Genomic DNA, 23815 nt, shown 5'->3' with positions numbered 1-23815 from the left:
TAGCATAATGTAAATACATACAGACAGAGAAGCCCTACCAGGATCGAGCAACAGCTCAGTAGCTTGTTCTATGGCGAGTTACCACCTGGGAGCAGCGTCTTTTAGCCCAATTGTGCTTTTCACAGAGGGGAATTTTCCTGAAGAATATCTGTCTGATCCCACCTATCAAGGTCAGTCCAGCCCCAAAATACCTGGCAATCCTCCTCTGAACAAGGAGCATAACCACAGATGATTGTTTCGGCCTGCTTTGGGCCTCATAAGTGAGGTGCAGCCACATTTGGCAAAAGAGTCCACATCTGGTTTCCCCCATAGGGAAGACTTCCCCAGGGTCATATTGCAAATACATACACAAAGAGAAGCGCTTTACCAGAAAAGAACAGCAGCTCAGTAGCTTGTTCTATGGCAAGTTACCACCTAGGAGCAGCCTTTCTTGTTAGGAGGAGACTTGCCTGGTATTTCGGGGCTGGTCATTTGGCAGGATCAGACTGATGTACTACCGGATATTTCTCCTCTGTGAAAGGCATACTGTGCTAAAAGAGATTACACCCTGATTACTCCCTGAGATTTGTTCACCAAAAATGGGCCGGCATCTAAACTTACATTCTTGCATTTCAAATAAAGATACCAAGAGAATGAAGAAAATTTGATAATAGGAGTAAATTAGAAAGTTGCTTAACATGTCATGCTCTATCTGAATCATGAAAGAAAAATTTTGGGTTCAGTGTCCCTTTAAGCTGCGTTCAGGACCTTTCCTCCCTGGGAGTGATTGTTCCAGTAAGGGAACAGGGTCTAGGATTCTATTCAAATCTGTTTGTGGTTTCCATAAAAGAAGGAACTTTTCAACCCATTTTAGACTTGGTGCCTCAACAAGTTTCTCAGGGTACCGTCCTTCAAAATGGAAACCATTCATTCCATTCTTCCTTTGGTCCAAGAGGGTCAGGTCATGACGACCGACATGAAGGACGCGTATCTTCATTTTCCTGAGATCCGCTTTTCTAGACAAGCACATTCAATTTGTTGCTCTTCCATTTGGCCTCGCCACAGCTCCCAGAAGTTTCACAAAGGTTCTGGCGGCTCTCTTGGCAGTTGTCAGGTCTCAGGGAATTGCAGTGGCACCTTACCTGGATGACATATTGGTTCAGGCGCCATCTTTTCAACAAGCAAACTCTCATACAGAGATCTTACTGTCTTTTCTACGTTCCCACGGGTCGAAACTGAATCTGGAGAAGAGTTCCCTTGTTCCAGCTACAAGGATGTGTTTCTTAGGGACCATCATAGATTCCCTATCTATGAAGATTTTTTCTGACGGAGGTCAGAAAATCCAATCTTCTCTCTTCTTGCCTTTCTCTACAGTCTACTGTTCGGCCATCAGTGGCTCAATGCATGGAGGTAATTGGTCTGATGGTCGCTTCCATTGACATCATTCCCTTTGCTCGATTCCATTTGAGATCTCTGCAATTATGCATGCTCAGACAATGAAACGGAGACCATTAAGATCTGTCTCAGAGTATAGCTCTGGACCAGTTGACAAGAGACTCTCTCTCGTGGTGGATTTCTCAGGATCATCTGTCTCAGGGCACATGCTTCCGGAGACCCTCCTGGGTGATTGTGACCACGGACGTCAGCCTGCTAGACTGGGGAGCAGTCTGGGACTCTTTAAAGGCTCAGGGCCTATGGACTCGGGAGGAGTCTTCTCTCCCCATAAACATCTTGGAGTTGAGAGCAATCTTCAATGCTCTGATGGCTTGGCCTCAATTGTCCTTATTCAAAAAAATATTGTAAAGAAAAGATACACCTTAAAGAGCACTCGCTTGAACTACTAATCTAGAGTTTAAGGAAACAATGACACACAGTACAAAATAAGAAATAAAATATAACCTTTATTAACTAGATAAATAAAAGATGTTACCCTTCAGTAGAAAAATAAAATAAATTAGAAGGCAGTGTATATCGTTACCTAAATCGAATGTACCTAAATAAATTGCCTCCAATGTATATCTGAATAGGTGGGCAGGGTGATGCGCATTTCGCCTCAGCTTTTTCAAAAGGCGAACCTGGTAGTCGTTGGACCTATCCTTAAAAATACTAAATTGACCAATCAGAAGGCTGTGTGATGTACACACCTACCCATGAGCATATCAGAATATAGCCAGACACAATTGGACAGGATAAAGAATGTGACGATATTTCGTCAGCATAGTCACTGGATTGGTTATGTATAGATATACCCCCTACAGTGATTGGCTAGAATATAACAAATAAACAAAAGCAGTGTATATTATGTAACACTGGCAACAAAGTAAAGATCGCATCTATAGCCATTTATTTACATATCCTGCACATGGATATGATTTTATGTATAGTCAATGTACGTAGCTGGTGTATACAAGAATACGTTAAGATGCTCTTTTTAAGGTATACAGTGTCAGTGTTAGCCAAAGAAAAGGGAGGTTTTATATTTTAGCTGGATTAAGACAGAGTCAACATTTGCTGTTAGAACCCCATATACAGTGGATATAAAAAGTCTACACACCCCTGTTAAAATGTCAGGTTTCTGTAATGTAAAAAAATGAGACAAAGATAAATCATTTCAGAACTTTTTCCACCTTTAATGTGACCTATAAACTGTACAACTCAATTGAAAAACAAACTAAAATCTTTTAGGTAAAGGGAAATAAAAATAAAATAATATGGTTGCATAAGTGTGAACACCCTTTTATAACTGGGGATGTAGCTGTGTTCAGAATTAAGCAATCACATTAAAAATCATGTTAAATAGGAGTCAGTACACACCAGTTATCATTTAAAGTGCCTCTGATTAACCCCAAATAAAGTTCAGCTGTTCTAGTAGGTCTTTCCTGACATTTTGTTAGTCGCATCCTACAGCAAAAGCCATGGTCCAAGGCATTAGATATACCATGGAACACAGTGAAGACAGTCATCATCAAGTGAAGAAAATATGGTGCAACAGTGACATTACCAAGAACTGAACGTCCCTCCAAAATTGATAAAAAGACGAGAAGAAAACTGGTCTGGGAGGCTGCCAAGAGGCCTACAGCAACATTAAAGGAGCTGCAGGAATATCTGGCAAGTACTGGCTGTGTGGTACATGTGACCACAATCGCCCGTATTCTTCATGGGCTCGATCCGATAAAAATTGTCGCCCGCAAAAGCTGGCAACGCCAATATTTGCGCTGGTTTGGTATCCTATATACGGCGTAACTTAGAAGTTACGCGCGTAGATTTCTGGCGTCGCCCGTAGTTTTTTGGGCCATAGATCTGACATACAAAACACGCGCAGTTTGGTATCCAATATACGGCGTAAGTACTTACGCGCGCAGATTTCAGAAAATCTACTCCAATCTCATCTCGCCACAAATTGAAGGCGCAGCAACCCTTGCACTGACTTAGAAACCAACGTAACTCTCTGAAGGCCTAACAAGTGCATGCTTAACAACATACATATCAGCAGCTTGATCACAATAGTTAACCTCTTAAAAGCATTTAATATTCCTGCCCCTGCAAGTTTGTCAAACCAATCACAAAGGGGTGCATCATGGGGCCCAGGGAGACATCATGGGGCCCAGGGAGACATCATGGGGCCCAGGGGGTGGTGGAAGCCCTACAATCCCCTGTTGTTCTGTCTACACATGCTGAATCTATAGTTGTTGCTGAGGTCCATGGTGATGGTGCTGCCCCTGCTGCAGCTGGTCATTGAATTACATACTGCAGAGTTCCACTGCATGTAAGTGAAACTACTACATATCCCTTCTGGGAATGTTCTGATTTCCCTCATATTGAACATATATTTGCAAAAGGTGCATGAACCACAGCTGTGGGTGCCAGTAGTGAATTGTTGTCTCTTTTTCTTTACAAAATGGCTCCTAACTAATTTGTTACTCAGAGTTGGTGCCCTTCTCCAACTCACTGACACAAGTTCACCCACAGTTTCCTCTAGATCATCATCTGCTCTCAAAATATCAGAGTGTTTGTTCAAAATATTTGTGATTTCACTATGTTTCTCATTATATGTGGTCACAAATCTAACCCTCTTATCAATGATGTTAGTTTTAATTTTGGGTACCAAAAGGCTCAATCTATGAAAGAGGTGGCTCGGATTATTCAGTGGGTGGAAGCTCACTATTGTCTTCTATCTGCCACCCACATTGCAGGAGTGGACAACTGGGAGGCGGATTTTCTGAGCAGACAGACTTTTCATCCCGGGGAGGTGTTCTCCCGGTAAACCCTCAAGTGGGGGGTGTCAGAGTTGAATCTGATGGCGTCTTGTCAGAACGCCAAGCTTCCAAGGTACAGTTCAAGGTTAATAGATCCTCAGGCCTCTCTGATGGATGGTCTGGCGGTTCCTTGGGATTTCGGTCTAGCATACCTGTTTGCTCCGTTTGCGCTCCTGCATGGCCTCGCAGGATCTGGTTTGCAGACCTAGTGAAGATGTCATCTTTTCCTCCTTGGAGGTTACCTCTGAGGAAGGACCTTCTAACTCAGAGTCCTTTTCTCCATCCAAATCTTGTTCCTCTGAAGCTGACTGCATTGAGATTGAACGCTTCGTTCTGGCTAAGCGTGGGTTTTCTGAGTCAGTCATTGATACCATGCTTCAGGCTCGCAAGCCTGTTACTCTTAAAATTTACCATAAGGTATGGCATAAATACTTTTATTGGTGTGAATCGAAGGGCTACTCTTGGAGTAGGGTCAGGATTCCTAGAATTTTGTCTATTCTCCAAGATGGTCTGGAGAAAGGATTGTCAGTCACTTCTCTGAAAGGTCAGATTTCTGCATTATCTATTCTTTTACATAAGCGTCTGGCGGATGTGCCAGATATTCAATCTTTTTGTCAGGCCCTGGTCAGAATCAGGCCTGTGTTTAAACCTAGTAGCAACAAAGTCCAGCGCACCCGGCAGCAATGAGACTCGACAGATAAATATGCCTTAAGATATACCTTTTTATTTGTACATGTTGATCACAGGGCTAAAACAAGCCAAATAAGCCGGATGGCCAAATATTCCAACACGCAAGAAAAAAGCAGCATTAGACAGGCAGCAGTAAGGGAAAAGAGAATATGCTCAGACGAGTTTCCTTATGTTGTTACATAGCAATCCTCAGTGGTCACTGAGGATTGCTATGTAACAACATAAGGAAACGCATCTGACCATATTCTCTTTTCCCTTACTGCTGCCTGTCTAATGCTACTTTTTTCTTGCGTGTTGGAATATTTGGCCATCCGGCTTATTTGGCTTGTTTTAGCCCTGTGATCAACATGTACAAATAAAAAGGTATATCTTAAGGCATATTTATCTGTCGAGTCTCATTGCTGCCGGGTGCGCTGGACTTTGTTGCTACTGTGTTACTTTGGTGGGCGTTGATGGAGCGCTCCTTTTTCCTTTGCACCGGAGCAGATGAGTGAATGCAAATACGTCATCACGGACGTCGAGCAAGAGGGTGTGTATACTACGTGAAGAGCGTCACGTGACTGGATTCGACACGCTGTTGTGTCTGAGCGCTTCCCGGGTTGTGTGTGTCTGTGTTTAAACCTGTTGCTCCTCTTTGGAGTCTTAACCTAGTTATGAGAGTTTTGCAGCAGGCTTAGTTTGAGCCAATGTATTTCATAGATATTAAGCTGTTATCCTGGAAGGTTTTGTTTCTTATCGATAATTCTTCTGCTCAGAGTTTCCGAACTCTCGGCTTTGCAGTGCGATTTGCCTTACCTTATTTTTCATGCGGATAAGGCGGTCCTTCATACTAAATTGGGGTTTTTCCCTAAGGTGGTTTCGGATATAAATATTAATCAGGAAATTGTGGTTCCTTCTCTCTGTTAAAATCCTCCTTCTCATAAGTAACGTCTGTTTCATAACTTGGATGTTTTGCACGCTCTAAAATTTTACCTACAGTCTAAGGATTTTTACAAGTCTTCTGCCCTGTTTGTTTGTTTCTCTGGTAAGCGTATGGGTCAGAAGGCCACTTCTACTTCTCTTTCCCTCTGGTTGAGCTGTCTCCTCTTCTTGGGCTTTCAAAAATGAAGCTTCTGTGGAACAGATTTGCAAGGCGGCAGCTTGGTCCTCTCTGCATACTTTTTCCAAACTTGATATTTATGCTGAGGCCTCTTTTGGGAGAAAGGTTCTTCAAGAGGTGGTGCCTTCCGTTTAGGTCTAGTGTCTAGTTCTCCCTCCCTGTTCATTCCGTGTCCTCTAGCTTGGGTATTGGTTTCCACTAGTAATTGGAATGACGTTGTGGACTCTCCATGTCTTAGCAAAGAAAATAAAATGTATGCTTACCTGATAAATTTCTTTCTTTCCGGACATGGAAAGTCCACAACCCCACCCTTAAGATTAGACAGTAATTTTTTACTAAACCTCAGGCACCTCTACACCTTTGTGTTATCTTCTTTTTCCATTTCCCTTCGGCTGAATGACTGGGGGTTATGGGTAAGGGAAGTGACACTTAACAGCTTTGCTGGGGTGCTCTTTGCCGCCTCCTGCTGGCCAGGAGTGAATATCCCACTAGTAATTGGAATGACGTTGTGGACTCTCCATGTCCGGAAAGAAAGAAATTTATCAGTTAAGCATAATTTTTTTTTTTTAAAACAATAACAGTTTTAGTGTTTACTGTCCCTTTAACTACTGTGTTTATCATATATTTTTATTTGTGTTCTTGGGGCTGCTTATGTAAGGATTTATTTACATTGACTTCTGGTGGTCATGAATTTTGAATTCACCATGTTCTATCTCTGGGTCCAGATTTGATTTTTTTACAAGAAAGGATTTGGAATAAGAATCGGGTACTACAGCAAAATTGTTTTTGAAGTTTGGAAATGAGATACCTTTTTTTCCTCATACAATTGTGTATCATTTAAGGACCCAGTCTGATCTGATTATTGTTTCCAAAGGATTGTATTCGTTTTTATCTTCCAAAGTGAATGAAATAATACAAATGTTGTTTCAGTTCTTTTAATACCAATATCTAACCCTCAGGTCAGTGGTTTAGTTAGGTATTGTGAAAAGAGTGGGTGAAGCAAGTGAGAGGCCTAGTATCATCTGCTATCATGCTTGTTGTTTTTTTGTTAGTTTTTTTTAAGCAATCATTTTTTAAATGTATTGATAGATAAATACACCCACACGGAGCATCATTTATGTGTGGTAGTGGCTGCCTTGTTCCTTTTTTTTGGGGGGGGAGATTAAGGCCGGTGAGTGCTATAATGGACTTAGTGGAAAGAGAATAAGGTTCTACTTCTCAAAGTGAAGAGAGAAATTGTTACTCAATAGTAAGGAATTTTAGCTTCATGTACTGTCATCCTGAACTTAAGGGGGAGGTTTATTATTAAATTGGTTCCTCTAGCAATGATAAAACATGGTTTCTCTTGTTAAGTGTATCCAGCCCACGGATCATCCATTACTTATGGAATATATTCTCCTTCCCAACAGGAAGCTGCAAGAGTCCACCCACAGCAAAGCTGCTATATAGCTCCTCCCCTAACTGCCATATTCATTCATTCTCTTGCAAGCCTCAACATAGATAGGAGGTTGTGAGAGTCTGTGGTGCTTTCTACTTAGTTTATTCTTCAATCAAAAGTTTGTTATTTTTAAATGGCACCGGAGTGTGCTGTTTATCTCAGGCAGTATTTGGAAGAAGAATCTGCCTGCGTTTTTCTATGATCTTAGCAGACGTAACTAAGATCCATTTGCTGTTCTCACACATTCTGAGGAGTGAGGTACTTCAGAGGGGGAATGGCGTGCAGGTTTTCCTGCAGATAAGGTATGTGCAGTAAAATATTTTTCTAGGAATGGAATTGACTAAGAAAATACTGCTGATACCGAAGTAATGTAAGTAAAGCCTTAAATGCAGCGATAGCGACTGGTATCAGGCTTATTAATAGAGATACATACTCTTATAAAAATGTGTTTTAAAACGTTTGCTGGCATGTTTAATCGTTTTTTAACATATGTTTGGTGATAAAACTTATTGGGGCCTAAGTTTTTTCCACATGGCTGGCTTAAATTTTGCATAGAAACAGTTACCTGAAGCTTCCCACTGTTGGCTGTGGCAGTTTGTTGTGTCTGTTTTTAAAAACGTCTATGTCGTTTTTTTTTTTTTTATCTGTTTTTTGCATTAAGGGGTTAATCATCCATTTGCAAGTGGGTGCAATGCTCTGTTACCTTATTACATGTACTGTAAAAATTTCGTTTGTTTTACTGCCTTTTTTTTTCACTGTTTTTTTCAAATTTTGACAAAATTTGTTTCTCTTAAAGGCACAGTAACGTTTTATATATTTGCTTGTTAACTTGATTTAAAGTTTTTTCCAAGCTTATTAGTCTCATTATTAGTCTGTTCTAACTTGTCTAACATAGAGGAAGCTCTGTGTTCATTATGTTTTAAAGCCATGGTGGAACCCCATCTTAGAATGTGTACCAGATGTACTGATTTCATGTTAAACAATAAAGATCATTTTTTGTCTTTAAAAACATTATCACCAGAGGATTCTGTCGTGGGGGTAGTTATGCCGACTAACTCTTTTGACTCCCGCTTTAGGGACTCACGCTCAAATGGCACCAAGTACATCAAGGGCACCCATAGCGTTTCTTTTACCAGGGGATTCTGTCGAGGGGAAAGTTATGCCGACTAACTCTCCCCACGTGTCAGACCCTTCGACTCCCGCTTCAGGGACTCCTGCTCAAATGGCGCCAAGTACATCAAGGGCGCCCATAGCGTTTATTTTACAAGACATGGCAAAGGTGGTGAATAATATTCTGGCAGCAGTATTAGTCAGACTACCTGAAATTAAAGGAAAGCAGTTAGCTCTGGGGGTAGATACAGAGCATACAGACGCTTTAAGAACCATGTATGATACTACCTCACAATATGCTTAGTCTGTGGGTGATTTTTTTTTGACTCAGGGAAGATGATTTAACCTGATTCTGATATTTCTACATTTAAAATTTATGCTTGAGAACCTCCACTTGTTGCTCAGGGAGGCTTTGGCTGCTCTGAATGAATGTGTACAATCGCAGGGCCAGAGAAATTGTGTAGACTGGATAAATAATATGCAGTGCCGGTGTGTACTGATGTTTTTCCAATACCTAAAGAGGTTTACTACATTTTTTTTTATTTTTTTTTAATAATGAATGGGATAGACCAGGTGTGCTGTTCTCTTCCCCTCCTATTTTTTAGAAGAATGTTTTCTAATAGTTACCACCACACGGGACTTCTGGCAGACAGTTCCTAAGGTGGAGAGAAGAGTTTCTACTCTAGCTAAGCGTACCACTACCTCTGACGAGGACAGTTGTGCTTTTTAGATCCAATGGATAAAAAATGTTTATTCAACAGGGTTTTATCCTGCAGCCCCTTGCATACATTGCTTCTGTCACTGCTGCTGCGGCGTTCTGGGTTGAGTCTCTTGATGAGGCTTTACAGTTAAGCGACTCCATTGGATGAATATATTTGACAAGCTTATGCTAGCCAATTCCTTTGTTTTCTGATGCCTTGTTCATTTGACTTGACTAACGGCTAAGAATTCTGTTTTTTTACTATACTGGCGCGCAGAGCGCTATGGCTTATATCATGGTCAGCTGTCGTGACTTTAATAAATAAGCTACTTAACTTCCCTTCAAGGGGCAGACCCTATTCGGGCCTGGTTTGAAGGAGATTATTGCTTATATCACTGGAGGAAAAGGTCATGCCCTTCCTCAGGATAGGTCCAAATCAAGGGCCAAAAAAAAAAAAAAAAGGGGCTAATTTTCGTGCCTTTTAAAAACTTCAGGGCAGGTGTGGCATCCTCTTCCTCTAAGGCAAAACAAGAGGGAATTTTTGCTCAGTCCAAGGCGGTCTGGAGACAATCGGACCTGGAACAAAGATAAGCAGGCCAAGGAGCCTGCTGCTGCCTCTAAGGCAGCATGAAGGAACGGACCCCTATCCGGTAACGGATCCTATAGGGGGCAGACTTTCATTCTTCGCCCAGGCGTGGGCAAGAGATGCCCAGGATCCCTAGGCATTGGAATTTATATCCCAGAGATATCTTCTGGATTTCAAAGATTCCCCCCCAAAAAAAGGGGAGATTTCGCCTTTCACAATTATCTGCAAACCAGATAAAGAAGGAGGCATTCTTACATTGTGTACGAGATCCATCCAGTTCCAAGAGAGGAACAGGGACAGAGTTTTTACTCAAATCTGTTTGTGGTTCCCAAGGAGAGGGAACCTTCAGACCTATTTTGGATCTAAAGATCTTAAACAAATTCCTCAGAATTCCGTCATTTAAGATGGAAACTATTCGTACCATCTTAACTATGATCCAGGAGAGTCAATAGAGGACTACAATGGATTTGAAGGATGCTTATCCTCACATTGTGATGCATAAAGATCACCATCGTTTTTCAGGTTTGCCTTTCTAGACAGGCATTACCAGTTTGTAGCTCTTTCCTTTGGGATATCTACAGCCCCAAGAATCTTTATGGAGGTTCTGGGGTCGCTTTGGCGGTCCTTAGACCGCGGGGCATTGAAGTGGCCCCTTATTTAGACGACATCCTGATACAGGCGTCAAACCTCCAAATTGCCCAGTCTCATACGGACGTAGTACTGGCATTTCTGAGATCACATGGGTGGAAAGTGAACAAGGAAAGAGTTCTCTATCCCCAATCTCAAGGGTTTCCCTCCTAGGGACTCTGATAGATTCTGTAGAAATGAAAATTTACCTGACGGAGTCCAGGTTGTCAAAGTTTCTAAATTTCTGCCGTGTTTTTTCATCCCATCCGCGCCCTTCGGTGGCTCAGTACATGAATGAAATCGGCTTAATGGTAGCGGCAAGGGACATAGTACCGTTTGCACGTCTACATTTCAGACCGCTGCAACTATGCATGCTCAGTCAGAGGAACGGGGATTACACAGATTTGTTCCCCTGTTAAACCTGGACCAAGAGACCAGAGATTCTCTTCTCTGGTGACTATGTCGGGTCCATCTGTCCAAGGGTATGACCTTCCGCAGGTCAGATGGGACAATTGTTACAATAGATGCCAGCCTTTTAGGTTGGGATGCAGTCTGGAACTCCCTGAAGGCTCAGGGATAGTGGACTTAGGAGGAGACCCTCCTTCTAATAAATATTCTGGAACTGGGAGTGATATTCCATGCTCTTCAGACTTGGCCTCAGTTAGCAACTCTGAGGTACATCATACTCAGTCGGACAATATACACGACTGTGGCTTACATCAGCCATCAAGGGGGAACAGAAGTTCCCTAGCGATGTTAGAAGTCTTACAATAATTCACTGGACAGAGACTCACTCTTGTCTATCAGCTATCCATATCCCAGGTGTTGAGAACTGGGAGGTGGATTTTCTAAGTCGTCAGACTTTTCTTCCGGGGGAGTGGGATTTCCTCCGGAGGTCAAGACCAAGCAGGAGAGGGCTTTGGTGTTTTTGACAGCGCCTGCGTAGCCACGCAGGCGCTGGTATGCAGATCTGGTGGACATGTCATCCTTTCCATCACGGTCTCTGCTTCTGAGACAGGTCCCTCTACCTCAGGGTCCTTTCAACCATCTAAATAGAATCAATCTGAGATGGACTGCCTGGAGACTGAACGCTTGATGTTATCAAAGCATGGCTTCTCCGAGTCAGTCATTGATACCTTAATACAGACATGAAAGCCTGTCTCTAGGAAAATTGAACATAGATAATGGTGTAAATATCTGATTGTTATGAATCCAAGGGTTACTCATGGAGTAAAGTCTGGATTCCCAGGATATTATCTTTTCTCCAAGATGTTTTTGAGAAAAGGGTTGTCAGCTAATTCCTTAAAAGGGGACAGATTTTTACTCTGTCTATTTTTTTGCACAAGCGTCTGGCAGGTATTCTAGACGTTCAGGCATTTGGTCAGGCTTTGGTTAGATCCAAGCCTGTGTTTAAAACTGTTGCTCCGCCATGGAGCTTAAACCTGATTCTTAAGGTTCTTCAAGAAGTTCCGTTTGAACCTTTTTTGTTCCATAGATATCAATCTTTATCTTGGAAAGTTCCTTTTGGGTAGCTAATTCCTCGACTCGTAGAGTCTCCAAGTTATCTGTGTTACAATGTGATTCTCCTTATCTGGTCCTTCATACGGATAAGGTAGTCCTGCGTACCAACGTGGGTTTTTTCCTAAGGTGGTATCTAACAAGTACATCACTCAAGAGATAGTTGTTCCATGCTTGTATCCTAATCCTTCCTCAAAGAAGGAACGTCTATTACACAATATTGGACGTGGTTTGTGCTTTAAAGTTTTACTTACAAGCTACTACAGTTTTCATCAAACGTTCACCTTGTTTGTTGTCTATTCTGGACAGAGGAGAGGTCAAAAGACTTCAGCAGCCTCTCTGTCTTTTTGGTTAAAAAGCATAATTCATTTAGCTTATGAGACTGCTGGACAGCAGCCTCCTGAAGGGATTACAGCTCATTCTACTAGAGCTGTGGTTTTCACTTGGGCCTTTTTTAAATGTGGCTTCTGTTGAACAGATTTACAAGACGGAGTCTTGGTCTGCGCTTCATACTTTTCAAATTTAACAAATTTGATACCTTGCTTCTTCAGAGGCTATTTTTGGGAGAAAGGGTTTTTTACAGGCAGTGGTAACTTCCGTTTAAGTACCTGCCTTGTCCCTCCCATCATCCGTGTACTTTAGCTTTGGTATTGGTATTCCATAAGTAATGGATGATCCGTGGACTGGATACACTTAACAAGAGAAAACATAATTTATGATTACCTGATAAATTTATTTCTCTTGTAGTGTATCCAGTCCACGGCCCGCCCTGTCACTTTAAGGCAGGTAATTTTTTCATTTGAACTACAGTCACCACTGCACCCTATGGTTTTTCCTTTCTCTGCATGTTTTCAGTCGAATGACTGAATATGGCAGTTAGGGGAGGAGCTATATAGCAGCTTTGCTGTGGGTGGACTCTTGCAGCTTCCTGTTGGGAAGGAGAATATATTCCATAAGTAATGGATGATCCGTGGACTGGATACACTACAAGAGAAATAAATTTATCAGGTAAGCATAAATTATGTTTTAATCCACAAAGACTTGTTTATCATAATGTTATATAGTGTTATAATACTGATCCAGACTTATCACAATGTGTATACAATGCTAGCAACATGCTCCTTTATTGTATAAGGTTTATATGATCCTGTGATTAAAGGGACAGTCTACACCATCATTTGTATTGTTTAAAATGATACATAATCCTTTTATTACCTATTTCTCAGTTTTGCATAACCAACGCTGTTATATTAATATACATTTTACCTCTGTGATTATCTTGTATTTAAGCCTCTGCAGACTGCTCCCTTATTTTAGCTTTTTTGACACTTGTATTTTAGCCAATAAGTGTTGACTCATAGATGTTATCTATATAGCACACATGAACTTGTGCTGTCTAGCTGTGAAAAACTGTCAAAATGCAGTGAGATAAGAGGTGACCTTTAAGGGCTTAGAAATTAGCATATGAACCTACCTAAATTTAGCTTTCAACAAAGAATACCTAGAGAACAAAGCAAATGTGATGATAAAAGTAAATTGGAAAGTTGCTTAAACTTGCATGCCCTATCTGAATCATGAAAGTTTAATTTTGACTAGACTGTCCCTTAAGCATAGCCTTTTGCTTGTTTCTTTAGTGCCGCATTCTTGGCTGTGAAACGATACCTGGATTGGGATTACTGCCGAGTGCAGCTGTAAAGAAACTGGAAATGCTGAGTGCCACTTTGTCTCGGACATTGGTAAATGAAGTAGAAGATGACGATGATGACGACGACGATGTGATTGAAGTACCTATGGAAAACCAGAACTGCACCACACAGGTATGAGGGCTATCTATGCAGATTATTCTCTACTCTGTGGGCCACAGTTAGGAAATAAGATTTACTGGAACATGCATTGTATGACTAAAGTGTGACTAAAAAAAAATCATACTTATTCACCCAGCTATAAAAACTAACATAATTGAGAAAAAATTAGTATTTGTTTAGATACGTTTAATGTTAAACTTCTACATGGCATCATTTTTTCTCATCCTCTGCGTAGGACCTTCCCCCTGTGTGGTAGTTACAGGCCACAATTTGTTTCATACCAATGTGCCATATATATGTGTATATATAAACACTCTGTGATGAGTTTCTCTTGCGAAAAGTCCAAAAGACAGCAGCACTCGCCAATTTGTACAAAGTTCATATGTTTATTGGAGTCTTCCCATGGTACACAAATCAAGACAATGTTTCGAGCCTGTTGTCGTTAGACATGACTAAGGGCAACAGGCCCGAAACATTGTCTTAATTTGTGTACCATGGAAAGACTCCAATAAGCATATGAACTTTTGTACAAATTGGTGAGTACTGCTGTCTTTTGGACTTTACACATTTGTATGCTGTGAGGTTGTTGGTGTAGAACCTCAGACATATTTGCACCACTGTGGTCTCACATTGTGCTGGACATTACTTGTGTTGGATGAGTTTCTCTTGCATCAGTGCACTCTATTCCTAGACTTCCGTGCACCTGCTTGACACAACCTTGGTGTCCCACTGCAGAGCTTCACTTAAAGTGATATTAAATCTTAGCGTTTATGAAACGCTAGGATTTACCAGTGGAATAAATAAAGGGGACTTTCAGCAGGAAGTATTTTTTTACTTCATAACGGAAAGTTTCTTTATTTGTCTGAAGTGTTCGCCGCGCTGAGCTCCTTAGGCAGCCCACGGTAGAACTCTGTTTTGCTGTGAGGTGACATTTCCACCTCTTAGCCAGTAGCCATGCAGGCCAGATGGCATTATGCCGGATAGCTAGCACGCTATTAGTGTTCTGTCGTGGGCTGCCTGAGGTGCTCAGTGTGGTGAATGCTGCAAACAAATAAAGAAACTTTCAGCATGAAGTATTTTATGTTTCATGACTGAAAGTCCCTTTTATTTGTTGCACTGGTAAATCCCAGCGTTTCATAAGTGCTAGGATTTACTATCACTTTAAGTTGTGGTCCCCTCTCATAGAAATGATAGCATGGGGGCCAAGTGCTGCTCATTATTTCTTTACAAATATTCTTCTAACGTTATATTGCAATGTAACACAAATATTTACACACTACACTCTTAGTAATAAAATATTCTTCATACATTTAGAAAGTATTTTCTCTATGTGCAGTCAAAAAAAATAATTTTGGATGACTTGTCACCAAAAAAAAAAGTTTGTTCGCAATTCTTTTGTGATTAAAAAAACTTGGGATCTTAGTCTCTAGTTTATATCCTCATCATGGCCTTGTCCTACGTTGGTGGATGATCAACTTCCTAAACCGTTTCTTGCTCCTTTCAACTCTTTCTTGCTCCTGCTCATTGGCAAGCTCTTTTAGTTTATCTAAACAACTCTGTTACATGAGGGTTTTCAAGCTTTTGCTACTAGCCGTTCCATTTACCAGCATTCTCATGCATCCTTCTCATTCATCATGAGCTTGAGGTTCTCTATCAATGGGACTGGTCTTTTAAAAATCTACTCCAAATTATTGATTACCTCACATAATGCAAAAACTAGAGTTCTACAGGGAGTGGTCTCTTTCCTTTAATGTTCTGAAACTCCAAGTGATGAGTTTTTACATTGATACTTTGACACGAGACAACTCCAAAAGTTTATATTAATCTTTAAGAAAGCATACCACAGTACTGCTTCTATTTTTATGCACCTAAGTGGATTAAAAATAAAATAAATATATATATATAAGTATTGAAGCAAACAGCCAGCACACTCTTCTGTTAAAAAGTCCAGTTTATTCAACAATTTAAAAGGAAAAACTTCTCTGAGCAGCTTAACAACTATAGCAACAACAACGTTAAGTCTGGCATGTTTCGGCCATAGCCTTAATCATAGACATAATTAAAACAATGTGTGTTAGTTAAAATAAATACCTATTGCTATGTTTTCATTGGTTAACCACTAATTCAATGACAAGAACCTGAATACTATATTTATACATGCAATTAACCCCTTAATATCCAATTTCTTGTTTTTGTACGTATAAGAGTTGATATCAAACAACAAACAAATGTATGAGTAACATATAAAGGATACTTTGTAACTTAGCTTTGTACTAGTCAAGTACTGTAACAACTATGAGTGACACATACCATCAATAGCTAAAACAGACCAAAAGGTTTACATATATGAAAATGTATAAATACAGGTATGTGTTATACATTTAAACCAAGTATTGGTGATGTGATATATGTCCTACACGTCATATTTGACAAGTTTAATATTGAAAAGCTATAAGTTAAATGTCTATTAGATTATGTTACCTCTTAAACCTGTAATCTTTTTAAAGATTAATTTGTATAGGAGGCTTGGATAAATCCCTATGTTACTTGAATAATTGTATTATAATATTTTGGTACATGTTGTCAGTAAGGGGAATTGACATCTGACTAGTACTTTTTAATATACTCTTGTGACAAAGCACACTTCAACTTCTTGGTGCTTTTAGAATTTAAGAACCTCTTCTGTATTGGGTATTATTTACTCAGTACCAGAATAGTATATATGATTGTAATATTATTCAAAAAAAGTCAAAATAATGTTTCTATCCCTGTGTGTGTCTTAACCCCTGAAGTAAGATTTCTCTTAGCCTTAAGTATTCAGAGTGTGTTGGGGATTTGTAATATTGCAGGGAAATGGGCCCATGACATCTGACTATTTTTGTTTAGAAAATCCCAGATTAGATTACTAACTCCCAAAAATTTATAACATCATAAATGGAATTATATCCCTTTGGGACCCTGGTGGCCAGGGTGAAACTCCAAAAGGCCTCCCGTTTGAGTAGTTATTTATTCAAGTCTCCCCCTCTTTTGGGTTTCTTTAATCGTTCAATGACCATCCATCTGAATGTCAAATTTGAACTCTCATGTTTATGTAAGTAATGTTTAGCTAATTCTGACCTGGCGTCTGATAGATGTCGTCGTATTCTTTCTTTTGCCTCCCTAGAGGTACAACCTACGTATTGCTTCTTTGTGCATGTACACCATGCCATATATATGACAAATTTTGTCCTGCAATTAACGCATCTTTCTATCTGATATTCTTTATTGTTCACCTCAGATTTAAATTGATCTCCTTTTTGCATGAAGCTGCAGGGAATGCAATGGCCATAGCCACATCTGTACATGCCTTTTGATGTAAGCCAGGCACTTTTTGCCTGTTTTTGTGGTAAGTCACTGGGTGACAAAATGTTTCCTAGTGTGACCCCTTTTCTATAGGAAAACCTACAGCCTTTACTAAGTGTCTCTATCAGTCCCTCATCTGCAGTGATCATAGATAAATGTTTTTTAATTACTTTGCAGATCTCCTGATAATCAGAGTATTGAGTGACAAAAGTTACTTTCTCTGTATCATTGGTGGTTCTAGATCGAACAACTTTTGTAGTGTCTCTAAGCAATACTTTCCTGTCTAACGTGTCCACCTGTTTTTTCATTTTCTTAACAGTCTGTTTGTTATATCCTCTCTCATACAGTCGCTTAGTGAGAACCCTCACTGTGTATCTTATATTCCCTCTCACTTGAACAATTTCTTTTCATTCTTACAAATTGCCCTTTTATAATTGATTTTTGGACACTGGCAGGGTGATTGCTTTTGCCATGCAAGAGTGTGTTTCCCGAGATTGGTTTCCTGTAATTAGTGGTCTCAATTCTTCCAGTAACTTTGTTACAAGAGAGTCTCACATCAAGATAACAAATTGTAGAATTGTTGTACTCAAATGTAAATTTGAGGCCCCAAATGTTCTGATTAAGGGAATTGACAAAATCTGATGCTTTCCCTTCTTCTCCCTTCCATATAAAAATCAGATCATCTATGAACCTATGATATGTTATGATCTTACCTGAAAAGGTATTGCCTTCACCATAAATTTGAATTAGTTCCCACCAACCCATTGTGAGGTTAACGAATGAAGGGGCAAATTTTGCCCCCATCGCTGTACCCTTTAACTGTAGGTAATAATTGCCATAAAATTTGAAGTAATTGTGTTTAAGGAGAAAAATCATAACCTTAAGTATATAGTTGATAAAGGCTGGCGTATATGTTGTGTATCTTTCCAGAAAGAATCTAACTGCTCTTAGTCCCATTTCATGGGGTATGGAGGAATACAGAGACACCACATCCACCGTCAGCCAACTAAACTGTGGTTCCCAAATACATACTTCCAAGTTTTGTAATAGATGCTTGGTGTCTCTTAGATAACTACTAAGATTTAATACGAGTGGTTGTAATATACTGTCTAACCATTCTGAAAGGGGTTCACATAATGATCCAATCCCTGATACTATAGGGCGCCCCTTCATTTCAGTTATTGATTTATGGACTTTGGGGAGAACGTGAAAAATTGGAATTATGGGTTCTTGGACAAAAAGGTAGTCGTGAGTATCACAATCTATATGTCCCTGTTCTAGTCCATCATCCAAGATGGACTTTACCTCCCTTGAAAAAAATGGACGTAGGGTCCTGGAAGGGTTCTATAATCTTCACGGCCACCTAGTTGTCTCAGAATTTCACTGCTGTATGCTTCCCTACTCCAGACCACTACACTCCCTCCTTTGTCCGCCACTTTGATTACTAACTTGTCATTGTTTTTCAGTCTCTCTTTCTCTTTCTCTCTTTCTCTCTTTCTCTTTCTCTCTTTCTCTCTTTCTCTCTCTCTTTCTCTCTCTCTTTCTCTCTCTTTCTCTCTCTCTCTTTTCTCTCTCTCTTTCTCTCTTTTTTCTCTCTCTTCTTTTCTCTCTCTTTTTTTCTCTCTCTTTTTTTCTCTTCTCTCTCTCTCTCTCTCTCTCTCTCTCTCTCTCTCTCTCTCTCTCTCTCTCTCTCTCTCTCTCTCTCTCTCTCTCTCTCTTTTTTTCTCTCTCTCTCTCTCTCTCTCTTTTTCTCTCTCTCTCTCTCTCTCTCTCTCTCTCTCTCTTTTTCTCTCTCTCTCTTTTTCTCTCTCTCTCTCTCTCTCTCTCTTTTTCTCTCTCTCTCTTTTTCTCTCTCTCTCTCTCTCTCTTTTTCTCTCTCTCTCTTTTTCTCTCTCTCTCTCTCTCTCTCTTTTTCTCTCTCTCTCTTTTTCTCTCTCTCTCTCTCTCTCTTTTTCTCTCTCTCTCTTTTTCTCTCTCTCTCTTTTTCTCTCTCTCTCTTTTTCTCTCTCTCTCTCTCTCTCTTTTTCTCTCTCTCTCTTTTTCTCTCTCTCTCTTTTTCTCTCTCTCTTTTTCTCTCTCTCTCTTTTTCTCTCTCTCTCTCCTGAAAAGTCCAATTGGATCATACTTTGACTTGAATTAATGTACCTCTGTATATTGTCACGATCTTCCTCATTATCAGTACGGTTGGAGGTGCTAAAGTGCTTTCTTAGGGTAAGGTTCCGAATTAACCTATTGACGTCCACTAATGTTTGAAATAGGTTGAATCTGTTAGTGGGCACAAATCCTAAACCATAACCTAATACTTTCAATTTTACCTCACTCAAACAGTAGTCAGTTAAGTTTATCACATTATCACTTTTTACTGGTATTTCGCCTGCTTTTTGTTCTGTCTCAGATAGTAACCGGTGTTGTTCATCCTGTCTCTCCTTGTGGCCGCTCAGAATTGCTAACTACCGCCCACCCCTCTCTACAGAAGCCTGCGTTTCTTCATAGGAACAACTCGCTCTAGTAAATTGTTTCACATCCTTTATTTAACGTCACTCTGTTTAATATCTGCATAGTTTTTTCCTCAACTTCTCGCTAATGAATTCCCTGATTTCTACAATCTACTCTTACCCGGGGCCAGAGAGCAGACACTTTTATGATCGTTGTATACAAACTCGTTTCCTTGTGTTTTAGTCTGATTAAATACATTTTCTCGTTCCTGAATATATTTACCTCTATGTCCCTTAGTGATGTTACTACTGGTTAGGAGCGACTCGCTTTGTGTAAAAAGAGCGACTCAACTTTTTTAAAGAGCAGAAGAGCGTAGAAACATAAGCGCTATTGTCAGCACTGCTGGAAGTTGTCATAAGATCAATCATTGTCATGTTCCTTTAGATAAAAAACTCGCTCCTGCAGGACCTGCACATTCTATATTATACATTTACCCTGCCTGCTGACTGTCAGAGTTGGACGTAATTCACAAAGGCTGCAAACATTTGCTGTATATGAGGGCTTCTTCTCCCACTCTCACTTCTCCCTCAAGACACTCAGTTCACTTCTCCCCACTACCGCAACGCCCCCGCTGGCCGCTATTAAAATGACACAAAAAAAACTTTAGCCATGCTGCGGTCGGCTTGCCCACAGCAGAGCTAAATGTAAAAAAAAAAAAAAAACATGCCCGGCGCACAAAACTGCATGTCCCAGGTGTCGGGCGATAGGAATTGCGCATCCCTGATATATATATATTTTCCAGAGGTTATTTTCCCAATCTAATGTTAAAAAGCATGGCAATTTCAAACAATATTTGAACTAAACTGGTTTAGTACAGTGTGAACTTACTTTGATTAACTTCTAATATTGTGATTGCACTGTGCCAATTTTTTAATTACTATTAATTATTAAAATATTGGTACAGTGGCATTGTATAATGGAAAAATGACCTGATTTATAAGTAGGTGCCAATTAAGCAAAGAGTGGGCAGCAGCAAGAGTCTGTAAGACTGCAGAATAATCTGTGAACAGACCAAGAGTAAAAAAAAACAGAGGAGAAATCTGAAATTGAGCGTCAAAGTGGAGGGATAAGACAGTAGCGGTTTCAAAGTTCAAAACCAGTAAGTTGGTCCTTACAAAGCGAATCGTAGTAAAGGGAACAGACAAGTAGCTTAGTCCAAAAACATTGCCTGGTTCAGAATAGCAGGCCAGGAGCAGGAGCACTTCAGTATCCATGTGAATAACTAAGCACTGAATGGAAGTCTGAGATGAGCTTTTAACACGTCCCATTCAGGGAGCAATATTGGTTGCTGCCATCTATCCTTTGCACAAAGGTGTTTGAAATCAACGGATTGTGTTGAGTCTTTCAATGCCAGATTGTGCTGAGTTCTACACCGGGTTACTGATCTGGAGCGTTGAGGCCTATGGCCTATTGCTATGTGATAGCTATATCCTGGAATAATTGCATAGTATTGTTAGCCTTATTTTGCTTTATGTTAAGATGATAATGTACCTGGTTGTATTTGATAGCCACTTTTCATGTATTGTTTGATATTTTGTTTAAGATAGTTACTTCATAGTACCATACCTAAAAGGGACATTAAAAACACATTGTAAACTACATAACAATGTACCTTCATATCGGAGAAGAATTTTGCAATGAATAATGCAGCTTTATTTTGTCAAATGAGCATATTATTTTATGTTTTTCCTTCTTAATACAAGGAGAGTCCACGGCATCATTCCTTACTGTTGGGAAATACTGAACCTGGCCACCAGGAGGAGGTAGAGACACCCCAGCCAAAGGCTTAAATATCTCTCCCACTTCCCCTATACCCCAGTCATTCTTTGCCTTTTGTCACAGGAGGATGGCAGAGAAGTGTCAGAAGATTTCGGAGTTGTTCCTCAGGAGGGATATATGCCTTTCGCTATGAAACTGGAGTTTTAAGTAATCTTGTCAGCCTCTCAGTGAGAGCATTGACGAAAGTTAGAGTCTGGAGATGCAGGGAGAGTCTCTCTGCGAAACCATCCAGACTGCCTGCTAACAGCTCCTTAAGCAACCAGTGTTGACGAGTTTCACTGTCTGCTTCCTCACTCAAGTCCATGTCAGGAGCGATGCTACAAGACTGTCACACTTGAGAGGCTGTGTTTCTGTTCCATAGCATGGATTCTGGTAAGATCGTTTCAATTTTTACTTATGTGAAATTGCTGAAGACAGGGTCACAGTGTGACTCCTTTTATCTTTTTAGACTCATGGGTTAGTATCTCCTGAGGGAGGTTTTTTTGAACAGTGGGGATTAATCAAATGTGTTCTTTGATTTATGCTGCTTTATGTGAGATTTTATTATTGGGCTCATAGACTGTTTGTTTGTTTTTATGCGTTATCGGAACATACAGGTATTTTACTTTCACTTTGAATGCTGCGCAGCTTGATAGCATTGGCGCGCTTTTTCTCATGGCAGGGGCAGTCCTGCATTGTGCACCACGTGACCGGTTGTGGTCACATTTTCGTTTTCTCACCGAGCTAGCTTTCGGAGAGGTCGCGTCTTCTCTTGGTGCCTGGGTCTAGATGGTGGTGAGTACCCTAGTCATTTCCGGTATTAAGGTGCCTTTTTTTTAGAAAAATAAAAGTTCATTTATTTGTATCCTACTGTTGTTAGCGCAAGCTATGGAGTATCCTGATATGCTTGAGGGTACTCCCTCTATTCCTAATAGTAATACCTGTCTATATTGTGAGGAGGCCTTGGTGTGTCCGCCCACTCAACTATGTTCCATATGCATAAAAAAGGTTATTTTGTCTAAGAAGGTTAACCCCTTTAGTACAACTGAGCCGTCCACCTCTGACGACTCGCTGTCCCGTGAGGTGCGTACCCATCAATCCTCTCCATTATCTCATGCAGCTTCCCTTAGCACGCCTGATCCTCCGTCTGGAGGGAGCCTTTTACCATCAGACTTTACCGCGCAGTTAAAGACGGCCCAGGGGACATCCAGTGATTTGCTTGATTTGTCTGCTTTTCAGGTATCTCAGGATGGGTCACACTCTGAGTCTTCAGAAGGTGAAATCTCTGGATCGGATTCTGCTACCTCTAGGCCTACGGCTGCGGAGGAGCCAGCCTTTAGATTTAAAATTGAACACTTATGTTTTCTTCTAAAGAAGGCTCTGTCTACTTTAGAGGTTCCAGAGGCCAAGTTGCCTGATGAACCTTTGATCCCTAAATTAGACAGAGTGTACGAGTATAGGGTAGCACCTCTAACTTTTCCTGTAGCTGTAAAAATGGCGAATATTATTAAGAACGAATGGGATAGAATTGGATCTTCCTTTTCTCCTTCGTCTGCCTTTAAAAAATTGTTCCCGGAATCTCAGCTAGAGTTGTGGGGTTCCGTTCCTAAGGTGGATGGTGATATCTCCATGTTAGCTAAGCGTACTACTATCCCTCTTGAGGATAGCTCGTCTTTCAGAGATCCGATGGATACGAAAATGGAAACTTTACTCAGGAAATCATTTCAGCATACAGGATATTTCAACCGGCAGCGGCTGTTGCCTCGGTTGCTTGAGCTGCGGCCTACTGGTGCGACTCCTTAGCGGAATTAATCAAGGCGGGGGGTCCCCTCGACGTTATCCAGGAAAGAATTGAGGCTTTGAGAATTGCTAATTCTTTTATATGTGATGCAAACATGCAGATTATTCACCTGAATGCTAAGATAGCTGGTTTCTCAGTACAGACACGTCGGGCGCTCTGGCTGAAGTCCTAGTCTGTGGACATAACTTCTAAGTCTATACTTCTTTCCTTCCCCTTTAAGGGAAACATTTTATTTGGTCCAGGCCTGGACTCTATTATCTCCACGGTTACTGGGGGCAAGGGTGCCTTCCTACCGCAGGATAAAAAGAACAAGTCTAAGAGACAAGGATTTAATTTTCGTTCTGAAAAGTCCCAACGTCAGCACTCCTCGTCTAAACCCGAGCAAACCAAGAGCCTTTGGAAGCCGGCCCAATCCTGGAATAAATCCAAGCAGAACAAGAAGCCCGCCGAGAACAAGTCGGCATGAAGGGGCGGCCCCCGATCCAAAGTTGGATCGCGTAGGGGGCAGACTGTCGCTGTTTTCACAAGATGGGTTTCAAATCTCACCCTCCCAAGGGCAGATTTCTCCTCTCAAGCCTGTCTTTAAAGCCAGAAAAGAGGGAAGCCTCCC

The 23815-nt window shown here is 40.7% G+C and overlaps 1 protein-coding gene across 2 annotated transcripts in view; it reads left to right on the top strand.

Moving 5' to 3' along the window:
• ZNF740 (zinc finger protein 740) overlaps positions 1 to 23815 on the top strand; it is a 55739-nt gene that overhangs the window by 14631 nt on the left and 17293 nt on the right. For both annotated transcript variants that reach the window (XM_053708321.1, XM_053708320.1), the window contains exon 3: positions 13638 to 13820. In XM_053708321.1, coding sequence (XP_053564296.1) covers positions 13638 to 13820 — 183 coding nt within the window. The remainder of the gene's footprint in view (positions 1 to 13637; positions 13821 to 23815) is intronic.

This window comes from Bombina bombina, chromosome 3, assembly GCF_027579735.1.
Source record: "Bombina bombina isolate aBomBom1 chromosome 3, aBomBom1.pri, whole genome shotgun sequence".
NCBI classification, from domain to species: domain Eukaryota; kingdom Metazoa; phylum Chordata; class Amphibia; order Anura; family Bombinatoridae; genus Bombina; species Bombina bombina.
This window is presented reverse-complemented; position numbering and strand designations above follow the sequence as displayed.